The sequence below is a fragment of the Anomalospiza imberbis genome, chromosome 3 (genome assembly GCF_031753505.1).
Source record: "Anomalospiza imberbis isolate Cuckoo-Finch-1a 21T00152 chromosome 3, ASM3175350v1, whole genome shotgun sequence".
Taxonomy (NCBI): domain Eukaryota; kingdom Metazoa; phylum Chordata; class Aves; order Passeriformes; family Viduidae; genus Anomalospiza; species Anomalospiza imberbis.
Genome location: NC_089683.1, coordinates 45,954,153 through 45,968,553, shown reverse-complemented (window position 1 = coordinate 45,968,553; position 14,401 = coordinate 45,954,153). Strand labels below are relative to the sequence as shown.

The following is a 14,401-nucleotide window of genomic DNA, read 5'->3' as shown; positions in this document are numbered from 1 at the left end:
ACAAAGGGAGAGAAAATAGTTTTTCCCTCTGACTGCTCATCTTTATACTCTTATGAATACAATAGATCCAAACTGAAGCCTGAAGTTTCCAACCAAAATGAGTAGTTTTTCTTACATATCTTGACGGGGGTTGCTACAGTAAGATGATGCTAACTTCATACAGTCCCTCTGTTGTCAGTATTCTCCAGTATAAAACAAAAAATGCATTGGTACTTAATCAGTTATTGCTTCCCACTCTCTTTGTAACTCATTCCTGTCAGAAGACTCAGAAGTCAGTTGAGTAATCAATTGCTGAAAAATGTCAGCATGCTCAGTCATCTTCCCCAATTGCAATGTAACTTAAAACAATGACTACACACCTCTAGAAATTGCATTGTTCACATTGAAATATATTTGGCACTTCAAAAAATCTTTTATTAGCTCACAAGTGTTAGGATACTACTGACCAACATCATCAGTTTAATTAGATGTGTTTTCTTACCACTTCCTCCCTGTGTTGAAAGTCCTTCATCTTCAAATATATCAAAACTCTCTTGCCGGGTCTGGGTTGTTTCAGTTTTTAATATCTCAAGTGGCATTCTCAGGACAGTAAGATTATACTGAAGGGAGTGAGATAGATCATAGCTGTAACTGATAGACAGTTAACATTTATTAATAATTGTAGATGCAGAGGAATTTTCTGAAAGCCCTTAGTTTCCATCTGTATTTATATTTAACACAGTATTATTTTATAGAAAATACTTCTAAACAAGAAACACAGATTATGATTCTATAATGGCAAATGATACAAATTATTTCCAAAAGAAAGATTTACAAACACAGAAACTGTTTACAAAGACTGAAAAACTGTTTATATTCTTATTTTAACTGAAAATGACACATATCTTTTAAACAAAGCATATCAAGAAACTTAATTCACCATGTCCCAAGAAGCATTCCAGAAGTTTTAAAAAAGCTATTCCATCAGAAAGATCTATATACATTGACAACCTCATTTTTCTGAGATTTAAGTGCTGCTACTTTCTAACTGCTACCTGAACTCAAAACAGCCAAAAAATTGGTCTAAAAAAAACTGGTACAAAAATGGTATCCATCCCCAAATTTATGACTGCAGCACAGTTGCATATTAAGGCACTGGCTACTGAATAAAGAAAAGGGTTTTTTTAATTAGTTCCATAACAGTTACAAATTTTCCACCTCATGTCTCTTTTACTAACACTCTATACTAATGGCTAAATTTTTTAAGCTACTAGGCTTCTTCCAAAGGAGAAACCAAAGGTACACTACACTTAAAATCACAAATACTCATATATTTCCATTTTAGTCTAAAACAGCATCAGTGATTATTGGTCCTCACGTAAGTTCTAGATACCCATTAAAAATCGAAAGAATTATTTAAACATTAGACATTTAGATTTATCACTAATGATAACAAAGTGTAAGCCATGCATCCACATATTTCCATAATAATGTCCTGACCCATCTGTTAGGGAAAAAAAAAATCTGTAACATGCTCTGTTTGCATATAACAGAACCTTTAAACAGTATCCTAGTAAGAGACATGTTCAGGCTGTTTCCCCCACTCTTCCCTTAGACCAAATGTTTTCTTATAATTGAGTTCTAATTTTCTTTAGGATTTGTATAAAAATCATGCAGAAAAATGTGTCATGCTTTCAGCCAAGAACAAGTTAAATTAAACTGATAGATTAAAAAGATTCTAAACAACAAGAAAGAATACTAGTATCATCCTATGTTTCTCCTTTTGAAACTGGAAATCAGGCTAAATATGCAGTTTAAACATAGAGCACAAAAATATTTTATGAAAAAATTCTTTTAATGAAAAATAAAACATAAACAGTAATTATCTGCCAGTAGGAAAGTTTTCATTTATGCCACACAGGATTTGTGCCAAAAACACACTTTTGTATAAGTCATTCACTTATTTTTTTCTGTACAAGAAATTTTAAATATGTAGTTTATCTTCATTCTACAGTTTCAGCTTGGAGAAAATAAGTCTTTGGGAAGACCTCCCTATGGCCTTCCAGTACATTTTGAGAGGGCTTATAAAAAAGGAGGGAGAGCAACTTTTTACATGGGTAGATGATGATTAGACAAGAATGAATGGTTTTAAGCTAAAACTGGAGAGATTTGGGAGGAAATTCTGTATTGTGAGTGCAGTAGGGCTGGAACTGGATGATCTTTAAGGTCCCTTCCAGCCCAAACCATTCTATGATTCATTTTATGATAAACGTGTTTGTTAGAGTCACATAAGAATCTTCTCCTTTCCTGTCTATGTAAAACCACAGAAACAGCACAAATTTGTCATCTCCAAGCAAAGGAGGTAGTGAGAGGAAGTTGTATAGAATTAGGGCTGGGAGACAATGCATGGAAGAAAAACTCATGTTTTACACAGCAAAATGTCTTTCACAAGCCAAAGCATGAAATACACATAAAACTTGGATAGGTTTTATCTTCACAGATCAAGCTGTGAAAGCCTTCCTTTTCCAAGAAATTTAATTTTCGTCTTCAAGACTGACACACCTTTTGGTATTTGCAAGAGGATTTTTGTTTAATTTTTTTTTTAATCTTCAGGTCTTCTACTACTGCCAGGTTTACCATCACATTTCTCCCATTTCTGTGCTGTCCCAAAAATCTCACTTAATAGTAGCTGGGACACAGAAACTTGCCTTCGGTATGGCATTCATGAAACAAAAAACAAGAGAACTGCAATGCCTAGAAAGCCCTATGAAAGACATACCCCACACAGGGTGTATCTTAAATGAGGACCTTTATCTCTACCTTTGCACCTGAGTCAAGGCAAAGCTTTATTTATGGAAAATGAGATCAATAAAGAATAAATAACAACACAAGCAACCCCCCTGAAACATTATACTTTTCCAAAGAGAGAACTTCCGCATAATCAGGCAAGGCTGAACAGTCAGTGGAAACAGTAGTTTCAGTGTCTACTTTTTTCCATGCCATTAATAGTTCTATATTTTTTAACCTAATGGAGACTAAATTCCTAGCCAATTGATTAAAGTAGAAAGCAGGTTCAAAATACACAGATAAAAATGGATAAGCAGCATGATTATGTGTTTTATTTGTCCAGAATATCAACCTAAAAGTCTTGGGTATCAAAACCAAAACCTATAATCTTCTAGCAAGTGTAAGTGCACATTTTTTTAAAGGAATAGTAACTAACACCTACCTAAAATAGAAGTTGCTAGAAAGGTCCACATTTTGAAAGATTCTCAGATACCTAGCAAAATAATTCAAGTTGTAAGAAAAATTATTATTTTAACAAGACAGATTATAGGATGTCATTCAGAGGATTACAGAAAAGAAATTACACATAAATATTGATTGTTGCCCTATGTTCCTTTCCTATCTTACTGTAATTGTTTTGACAGGTAATTAAACTAGAATGTCAACATATGGATTAAATAAATCAAATACTCTTTAAAAAAACCCCACAAAACTAATGTCTACTCATACACATACTCTGTTTCTTTTCACAGTTGTAAAGTTGAGGTTATATTTTCCACTTATGTACATCAAATTTTTCAGGACTTAAAAAAGAAAATTCTCAAAAATACTACAAAAGAAAAAAAAATTCCATTACTCTCAAATAAATGAACAAGAAAAGAAATATCTAGTAAAATCTGTCATAGCCTTGCAAATTCCCAGAAGAAATCATTACATTGTCCATGAATAATACAGTGGCTGACACCATAAACGTGTAGGTTAGATAACATGGTCTCCTGCACACTAAGAGGAGAGACTATGATCAATCCCACCTTAAAGTGGAAGCTTTTTTAATATTTACTACTGGCTTGGTTCTTTACCTGACATCAATTTATCATATATTATCACTTTTTAACTATTCACACTTAGTACAGACTGAAAAGCAGTTTAATGATACCAGTTACCTCCTATTTCATAGAAGCAAAGTTACCCTACCCTGATAAAACATAAAGACTCAAACTTCTCTCTTCATAAAAAAGTCCCTGAAAAGAAGCAGTTAAACTTACCAGTGAATCTTTTCACTGCCCTTTACAACTGCAACATTCACAAGATTCTGACAGCACAGAATAATTTAATAATCTATTCAGCACTTTTTGAAGGGCACAAACATCTCTTCAGGTGAGATTAACATCATGCAAGAGCTACTAAATAAAGATCAGTGCCCCAAATCGTACAAACAAATTCCTTTGCCCTTGCAGGAACAATACTTATATTTTACACTTCTTGGTGCAGATCTGCTAAACTTAGCTGTGACATGGAGATGTGAACAATAGACTCTAGAAGACTAGGAAAGTCCAGACTCCAGATGCCATGGAACTTGTAGTCTATTTCCCAACCAACAAGATAAAATGGCTTGAATGACATACTAATACAAAAAACCCATGACTGAAGTTTCCAGTTGCAGTTCAACATTGGTTAGAAAATATTTAACAAGTACACACTAATTACCAGCATTATTTACCTGGCCTCATCAGGATGACTGACTCTTACAGAGTCATTTGGAATGTAGATCATATTTGTATCTTCTATTTTATATATTGCATGACCACCAATATCTGCCATTTTTCTTCTTTTTGTTATTAACACAATGTAATAGCCTTCTAAAAACCTGACAAAACCTGTTAAAACAGCATTACAAAGCTTTTAGTGGCATATTTGTGTTTATTTGATAAAACATAATTAGCAAAACAGTATCAGGATTGTCTCAAGACTTTAAAGAATGTTTATTTGTTCTGAATGTTATATGCATATATATATATACATATTATATATACAGAGTCTTAAAATTCACTCCCATTAATCAATGAAATACATGGTTTTTACTTATTTCCCCTCCCACTGTGGGTATTTTTAATACTAGGTAGCAGAGTTAGGACACTGAAAATTTGGACTATGTTTCTGTCTACTTAACATACTTGTATTTGTTTTTGATAGGACTCACATTGTTCAGAGTGAGGCATACTCTACTTACTTCAGATACTAAAGGTTAATTTTCCAGGGTAAGGAAGAATCCCAAACTCCAATTTTTTTTCAGGTTCATGTACTCTATGCTGGGGAGGGACACAGAACAGCAAAAGGAGTTGTGGGTAAAACAACACCTTTTGTTCTCTCTCTCTCTTTAACAGCAGGGAACTGAATTCCTTGACTACAGCAGCATCTCCCCCAAATCAGGCATTCAGAGTATCAGAGGTACTCATTTTTTTCCTGTTTCCTCTCTCAGATATCAACACTTGACCCTGCTGAAACACAGAAGGCTAAGAAGATAGAACAGGCAGTGTCTGGTTTTACTACCTACAAAAAGATGGCTTCTGAAACCTCCACCCTCATTCCCTGTAGGGCATAGCCATGCTTCTTCATGGAGTGCCTCCTACGGATACTTCTATTATATATGATTGGGGGAAAGTGGAACAAACGTTTAAATACAACACATATGCAGAAATTCAAATGGAAAACAGAAATACATAACCACCTCTGAAGTCAAATGTGCTACTAATACAGTATAGCACAGCAGTAATGTGTTTTAATAAGAAATAACTTACATTAATTAGCTACTGGAGGTAGCTGCTCTGATATGTTGCTGGGAGCTTGAAACTCGCACACTATTGCACTATCAACAAATAAATTAATGTGGGGAGGGAGGTGATGATGATACAAATGGACCCTTACAAGTCATAGTTTTACTTGTATTTATACTCAGTTAGTTTAGCTTTGCAGTATAAAGTAAAGAAGAAGGATGAGGAGAGCACACGCTTTCCTTCCCATCACTGCTGGAGGCTGCAACGTGATCGAATGAACTGCAATCTTTTCTTCCACCTTATTAGCCCCCCTTGGAAAAATGCTCTCACCTGCACAAAGACAGGAGGCCCTGCTGACAATAAGAAACAAAGCTTCCATTTGAAGCAGACTATCGAATTTCAGTTGTTAAATAGTAGTCGCAGTTCTTCCTGTATCCTCCAGGTACTAAAATCACTTATGTGAACAGTCTCTGTCCTTTGAATTTCAGCAAACATTATACCAAAGTCTGATAAGGAACCAAGCCTTTCTCCTTGGCCTGGTTCCCTCTCTTTAAAAGCAATTTCCACTTTTAAATACCACACAGTAAACCAGAACTCAGCCTATCAGCACCTCCATTCTGAGTGCACTGAATGTACTGCATCTGGTTAATGAAATAACTAGAGGACAGAACAAAGCTGTTCTTTACAATTTTAGGAAAAATAGCCCCGTTCTTCTCACCTGAGCCAGGAGGCAGAAATAAACGACCAGCTGCATTCCTTCAAATTACATGTTTATACAGATATGGTCTGAATCGTGTAATTTGGAAGTATATAATCTGATAGAGAGTCTGTTACTGCTAAAGAGTCCTCCAGAGATACATATACCATATCTGTTAACCAAGACATTTGTGACAGAATAGAAACTCTCTTGTTATGAACAGTATGTATAAACAGTCATACAATCGGGATGCAAAATTTTAACTGATTGCAACCACTTTCCAACTAAATATTTATCACATATTTAGACAGTGAGCACTGATGGCTTCTGCAAAAAAAAAAAAAAAAAAAACAAACCAAACCCTAATGCTGCAAGGCTGTTAGAAGCTCCTTTAGGTTTATCCACATTATAAATACTCTTAAGTCAGTAAGAAACATAAACATCATCTGAGGAATTTCTGAAAAGCTGGATGCATTGATAAGTTCCAAAATGCTTTACAGACAAAAAGAATGAAGAAGAAAGTCTGTTTAATTTGCCACTTTGGATTAGAATAGAATTTTATTACATTTTGATTGTTATGCTAAATTCAGGAGCATCCTTTAAATAATTGCATTCTCCCCTTTCTCTGCAGCTTTGCCTATAGATGTCCAGATGTATATTGACTCTGATAAACCACTAAGTATTCTTGAGAGCTGTCACAGCACGTATTAACATTTACTTTAGAGACATCAGCCATCAATACACTGACTTCAGTATCAGACAATAGGCAGGAAAGTAGTGACTTTCAGATGAAGTTTGAAGTTATTAAATCCTTGAAGCAATGCTTGAGGATTATGGACAGCTGAGCAGCATTTTAAAATTCAGCTGACAAACCAGTCAGTTATACCTGTTCAAACATGAAAAGAGATCTTTAAATATGTCATTGCAAAAAGTTAACCAAACTGAAAAGTTATCTTTCTGAATAGTGTGTGATAAAGAATGTTGACTTTCATTTTCTTTTTAAAAACTACTCTGTGAGCTCTGGAATTCAGAAGCCAGGTTCCACATGATTTGTATTCTAAGATCAGCTGAGTTTTGTATGATCTTCAGCCAAGTTTCTAGAGTTTGGCTATTTCCTAGATCTGTCCCTTAGTGACAAAGAAAAGACTGGTTACAGCACAACTTCCACTCCTGTGCTGACCACTTGTTTTCAAAAAATACACAGAAACTTACTTATCTTTGAGCACGACAAATTTTGAAATCTTCTTTAGTTTTATAAATAAATAAAATCGGGGGAGACAGAAAGATACACAACATGACACAATAAGCCTCACCTCCCAGGAAAACGAAAGATTTTATAAAATCAAACAAAACACTTACCAACTATACCAAAAGCAGAGACAGCTCGAGATAACCCAGAAGGGCCCTTCTGCCCCATCTTTGTTCTGTTTCCCAGGTCTAAACGACCAAGAAGTTCCCTCACCTCTTGTTGTGTATAAACATGCTTTAAAAGAAAAAGTCACAGAAGTTACTGTTTTGGTACCTAAATGTTATTTCATGTCAGAGAACAGCAGAATTTGCTTAATCTGTGAAATATACAAGAAACCAAAGGCCTGCTCTACATTCTTTGTTTCCCATTTCAGTGCTACCAACAAGTAACAGTATTATTTGAAACAACTGGGAAAAAAAGCCCAGCAACTAAATACAGAGGCACTTACCTTATCATCAATTATAACCAAATCCTTTGGTTCAGTGCGATCTATTTTCAAAACACGGTATTTGGTTTCTGCAGGATTACTTCCAACTAGAAAATACCGCTACACAAAAGAAAACCAAGAAAAAAGTCAGAATATTATACAAGATAAAACAACAAAACCCAGTGTAACTTAAGACATCAGCAATGCCATTTACATATTGCTTAGACTAGATCCATTCCTACTAACATCAAATATGCAATATTCCATATGTACTGTTAATTAATTGTTTTACACACCAGTATCTTAAGAGGTATATTTGTATACAATCAACCTCTACAACTTAAAAGACCTCTTTCTCTCCTTTTTACAAGGCGGAAAAAAAAATTAAAATCAAAAGTTAAAACCTGTTTAGAGAATATAAACTTTAACTTGCACCAAATCCAACCACACCATGCCCCAGCCATTACTGTGTTTTCACTTGTTCTGTAAAATTTAGCAGAAGCTTATATATGAGTTTTTAACTTTTCATGATCTAAAACTTCTGTTGCTATATTGTACTACTATGCTATTTCTGTCAACTAGTCTTTCCTGATCCATACCAAACACTGCAAAATTGTAAGTACTTCAGTACTGCAAGTTTTCTTCTAATTTTTTTCTATATTTGCTATGATAGTCTTCTCAACAATGTTCTTCCACAAAACTAAAATATTCTGGTTAACAATAATACTGTTTAAAAAAAAATAGCTTTATTTCACATTTAAAATATGAAAGAATGACCACAGATAAACATATAGTATGTCCATTTTTTATGTAAGGAGATCAAACTAGAAATTAATTTCTACATTTAGAGGAATTAACAATAAGCAGAGGTTGCAGGACTGACTTGCTAAAAGTAGCTCTCATTTTTTCTAATTCATTTAATCAGTGTGGTGCTATCACAGCAAGGCAGATCTCATTAATAATGCTCAACCTAGTAGGAAAGCATGGCAAATTCATGTGAATCTACACAGTCAGCTCTTAACTCTAAGAGTCACGTGGATTTAAGATGTGGGAAAATAAATCAATAATCATATTCATACAAACCTCCCAATTTCATAATTTATACCAATTAGATGTTACGAAACATCTTTACTCTCAAAATATTTAAGGTGAAAAAATAACTTAAAGACCTCTTCTGCTTCCTTGAATACACAAAAGCATATAGATATTCAGTAAGCTCTAAACAGGGAAAAAATACTTAACTTTAAAAGCCATAAAAGGAAATACCACCAACTTCTGACTCCACCTTGTACACTGACATTACTGTGGTAACTAAGGGGTAACTTTTGCTGTTTACTCCCAAATGACAGTAAAAAGGCCCTTCATATGCCATCACAACACTCCCTCACTGAAGCCTTTGAGGCAGCACTTTGGCACAGGAAAGCATTTCCTACAGGGTTTTTTTGAGCAGTGATGTGCTGCAGTGCAAAGCCCAGGCTCCCCAGTCTGGCCTCCTCAGAGCAGCCTCTGCAGGGGATCCCAAGCCAAGCTCTTGCTTCCCAGGAGGGAAATTACAAGGCCAGTGCATGGCACCAAATGGTACAGCTCTTCTGCTGGCATAACCCACCATCAGCTAGAAACACCAAACCACCAAGACAGACACTTGCTTTGACCATGCCATTATACCATCTTTTTCTTTTGCAGCAAAGGTGAATGGGCAGAGGGAAATATATTCATTTGTAATACTCAGATGATAAGTTAGTATGCACTTCAAGAGTGCAGCTTCTTTATTTGTAGAAAACTGTTAGTTAATTAAAGGTAAACAATTTTAAGTATTCCATAACACTGCAGTGCAGTACAGTGATGTCCCACTATGTCCAGCTCACTAAATGAGTGCAATTTCTTCCCAAAGTGACACCTATGGTTACCAACAAATAATATGTCGCTGTAGAGCAGGACGGGAACGAAAATGACTCCAAATCAAAGGCTAGAGAATGGATTCCCTTTATTTCAAATGCACCGCTCTATTTATAGGGAACATCATGCGGACTAATTTCATTGGTCTTAAGAGTAAAAACAACTCACACCACTGGTGTGCAGTGAATGACGCACAGCGGCAGAACATATCTATCAACAATGTGAACAACAAGATAGATTAGAGAATTATTTACATTCTTTCCCAACTGTCTCCCAGGCTCTCACCTGGTTAGAAAACCTTCTCTTTTTCTCTCTGACTGAACTGAGAATATCCACAATAATACTGAATAAAAATAGAAGATCAAAACTCTAAGATGCTTGTCCTAATGACATTTTGGACCATAGAGGACATTTAAAATTGGAACACACACAACACACAGGGAGGGGGAGAAAGAGATGGATATAGAGTTGCAAATGCTATTTCTAAGGAAATTCAGCTGCATAGTTCTCCATTATCATTTTAATTAACCAATAAAACATAAAGAAGTGCTATGAGGAATGCATAACTCACATCACCTTGGCAGCTGCAAGATAGGGCTGAGCACAGCTACAGGGCCAGCATTAGGTGCTGCTGCTGCTGCTTAAAACAGCAGCAGCAGCAGTGTTAGATTAGATGAGGAGTAATTGTACCTGCAGACCACGGAAGCAACCACTATAATGAATGGTACTTACAGGCTCTCTGAAGTAATTTAAAGACTAATTTACAGGGTTTAAGCTGGAGAGCCAGAATGTGTGATGTATTAAGGAAGGTCACTTGAGAGCAGCATCAAACCTGAGCATCAACGGACTTAAAGTAAGGCATGCAATGAGAAATATCTATTTAGCAAATGGATATGTTACCCACTGCATGCCAGAAGATATTCTTGTGGAAATAATAAAGAAAACATCTGCAAAAACTTTTGAATTTGGGTTACTGCTCAAAACTAGGAACTCAAAATTAGACCTCTGCTTAGGAAGTTTTCAGGACAGGCTAACAACCCCAGAATTATTTGAAAAACAGCCAGATATGCCCACTCATATTCAACCTTCAAGATCTGAAAGAAAAAACAAAGATTGTATGAAAACTAATGATGCAAAAAAAAATACATAAAAAAGACACTTCAGCATTAACTGTTTCTGCTACCTAATTTACACATCTAATGAATAAATAAGTCTGTCTTACTGGATATCATGGAGCACAAATAAAACCATATCAGTGACATGTGCTGCAATTATATTTCCCATCACAGGAATACTAGGAAATCATAAAGAAAAATACCAAATCAACACAACACTGAACATGTAACAGCAAATAAATTTCTATGTCTGTAATATAATTGTAAAATTAATCAAAGCTAAAATGTGCTGTAGTGTTTACAACTATTTTGATTAACAGATATCGTTACAATAAGAAAAGAACAAAAGCTACAGAAACCTTTCTGGGAGTATTTATCCTTATTACTTCATTATGTTTATTACTAAGTTGAACTGAATAATTTGAAGCATTTCCCAAGTGTCTCAAACAATTCCACTCCATAGCACAGCCAGTGCATTTAGATAAACAGGCAACCTTGACCAACAAAGTACATTTTCCAGAGAACCAAACGGCAGGAGAAACTGTCAGCTCCCTCATCCTGCTCTGGCCAGAGCCTTCCAACCACAACTGAGGTGACCCGTGCTGCTTCCAGGTTTACTGTGTCCCTGGCCTTTGCTGAAATTTGTTAACAAGCACACTTTACCAACTATGGCAACACACCAGGCAGTTACAAGAGCTGGACTGAAGCTTAATTTATTGCACAATTATCACTAAGCAACCACAAGATAGGAACAGCATTAGTCATTTCCACCTGGGACTGAGTTTTAACCAAAGCAATCTAATTGAAAGGCTTTGCACCATCTTTTATCAATCTTTTGATTAAGCCAAAGCAAGCAAAACAACTTCTTCTAAAAGGAGTAGAAACAAAATAAAGACTTACTGAAGTTTGTTGTTTTTTAATGCAGGATAACAGTTCTGAAATCAAGCATTCAGCTTACTTTTTTTCCCCTTTTTTTTTCTTTAAGATTGCTCCTTAGAACTCTGAGTCTATAACTATCATTTGCTTCTTTGTATAGACTAATTATGATCAAGAAATGCTAGCATAGCAAAAAACTTTTTCAATCCTCAGTTAAAAAACTACAAAGAGCTTAATCAGCAGGGAAAAAAGCGTGCAAAAATACACTACAAGTTGAAAAATAGGCAGTGCACTAATATAGCCAATTTTTAAATCTTCAAATAGCATTAAGAAAACACTTATGATCTTAGACAAAAAGCTGCAAATGACAGCTGTTGAGACTATAGATGTGTCTAAAAACACAAAGCCCCAGAAGAAGCAGGTTCACCATGGCCATCTTCCAGATCCCTACCCAGCTGCTCTCTCACTCCCTCTCCTCAACAGGACAGGCACAGAAAATAAGACGGAAAAGGTGATGGGTCAGGACAGAAGGATTTCATAACACTTACTATTAGAGGCAAAAGAGACTTGACCTAGGGAGAAGGTATGTAATTTACTGACAATTAAAATAGAATCATAGTATAATTACACCTCAGTGTAAAAACTCCACTCTGCTCCTTCTTTCTACAGGACCTAGAGTAATTCTGGAAGTGTCTTTCATCTCTCATAGAAACTGGCAGAATGACACGAAGAAAGGAAGACATGGTAAGGCGCAAAGAGAGGTACCTGGAAAAGCAAAGCTGTCTGATTCCCATAATCTGTTGAAACTCTTCAAAAGAAGCTCCTTCAACATGAGAAATTTTAAGAACATATGCTGCCAAGCACCACTCCCTGGGCATGTAGGAATGTGTACCCATTCTGCATCTTACAAGCCACAGAATTCCGCGAATCCCTTTTGTCCCAAGGCAACCAAAGCTTTTTGGTCCAACACAGGACTTTTTTCTTGCTACTCCATTGAAGGATTCCTCCAGATTCTCCCTTCAAATTCTCAGCTAAATCTATTAACTATCTATCTATACATTTTTCTTTAGCCAAATACTTATCTGCTCTTTAGCATCTATTCTGCTGGAATGCTTTCAGAAAAATAAGTAACTGGATGCCTTTTCAGCAGTCATTTCAATAGACTAAAGAAGTCTTCCTGTCCCTTCACAGGATCACAGAATGAGGTTGGAAGAGACCTCTAAGATCATCAAGTCCAACCTATGCCTTAACACCTCAACTAAACTATAGCACCAAGTGCCATGTCCAGTCTTTTTTTAAACACATCCAGGGATGGTAATTCGACCACCTCCCTGGGAAGACAATTCCAGTACATATTCTTTCAGTGAAATTTTTTTCCTAATATCCAACCTGTACCTTCCCTGACGCATCTTGAGACTGTGTCCTTTTGTTCTGTCAGTTGCTGCCCAGTGGAAGAGACCGACCCCCACCTGTCTACAACCTCCCTTCAGGAAGTTGTAGAGAGCAATAAGGTCACCTCTAAGTCTCCTCTTCACCAGGCTAAACAACCCCAGCTCCTTCAAACGTTCCTCACAGGGCTTGTGTTCCAAGCCCCTCACCAGCATTGTTGCCCTCCTCTGGATGTGCTCAAGCATCTCAACATCTTTTCTAAACTGAGGGGCCCAGAACTGGACACAGCACTCAAGATGCGGTCTCACCAGCGCTGAGTACGGGAAGAATGCTGCTGGTCACACAATTCCTAATGCAGGCCAGGATGCCGTTGGCCTTCTTGGCCACCAAGGCACATTGCTGGCTCATATTCAACCAGCTGTCGACCAGCACCCCCAGGTCCCTTTCCACCTGAACACTGTTCAGCCACACTGTCCCCAGCTTGTAATGCTGTAGGGGATTTTTGTGGCCAAAATGTAGAACTCGGCACTTAGACTTATTAAACTTTATGCTGTTGGACTCTGCCCATCCATCCAACGATGGAAGTCTCTCTGCAGAGCCCTCCCTCCTTCCAAAAGATCAACACAAGCTCCCAGTTTAGTGCTGTCTGCAAATTTACTAATGAAGGACTCGATGCCCTCATCCATGTCATCTATAAAAATATTAAATAGAACTGGTCCCAGCACAGACCCCTGTGGGACACCACTGGTGACTGGCCGCCAGCTGGATCAGCAGCTCAACCCTCCCACTCCTTCAGATAAAACACCCAGATCTTCCTTCTCCTCTGCTGCTTCTGAATTGATAAACTCTCAGTAAACTTTCATTCATGTGTAATCTGTTGTAAGGTGCATGAACTTTTATAGTACACCATTATACTTCAGATTATTTATCTACTCCTGAGGATCATCATCATTTCTTGCTTTATTGTGCTCTGATTATCCTAATTATTTACAATACCTTAAAAGACTAATCAGAGCTGGTCCCCATTTTGAGCTAGTAACATTAACGAAAATGCTTAAATACATCAGTCCTGAAAACATTACTTGAAAAAAATCATCCCTATCAGGTAATTCCTCATTCACTCCACACTAATTTATCTACTAATTTCTCTACTAAGCTTTTTCCTTCCATAACAGAGATTTTTCTTGTGGCACTGCATCTCAATAGAAGATT

The 14,401-nt window shown here is 36.5% G+C and overlaps 1 protein-coding gene across 4 annotated transcripts in view; it reads right to left on the bottom strand.

The window, feature by feature from the left end:
- Window positions 1-14,401, bottom strand: part of FIG4 (FIG4 phosphoinositide 5-phosphatase) — a 52,291-nt gene that overhangs the window by 32,766 nt on the left and 5,124 nt on the right. For 3 of the 4 annotated variants that reach the window (XM_068184228.1, XM_068184230.1, XM_068184226.1), the window contains 5 exons: window positions 7,935-8,033; window positions 7,597-7,720; window positions 4,487-4,643; window positions 3,209-3,259; window positions 482-630 (listed from right to left, as the gene is read on the bottom strand). In XM_068184228.1, coding sequence (XP_068040329.1) covers window positions 482-630; window positions 3,209-3,259; window positions 4,487-4,643; window positions 7,597-7,720; window positions 7,935-8,033 — 580 coding nt within the window. Of the gene's footprint in view, window positions 1-481; window positions 631-3,208; window positions 3,260-4,486; window positions 4,644-4,966; window positions 5,171-7,596; window positions 7,721-7,934; window positions 8,034-14,401 lie in introns of those variants that run through there. The other variant, XM_068184227.1, reaches the window with a different exon arrangement.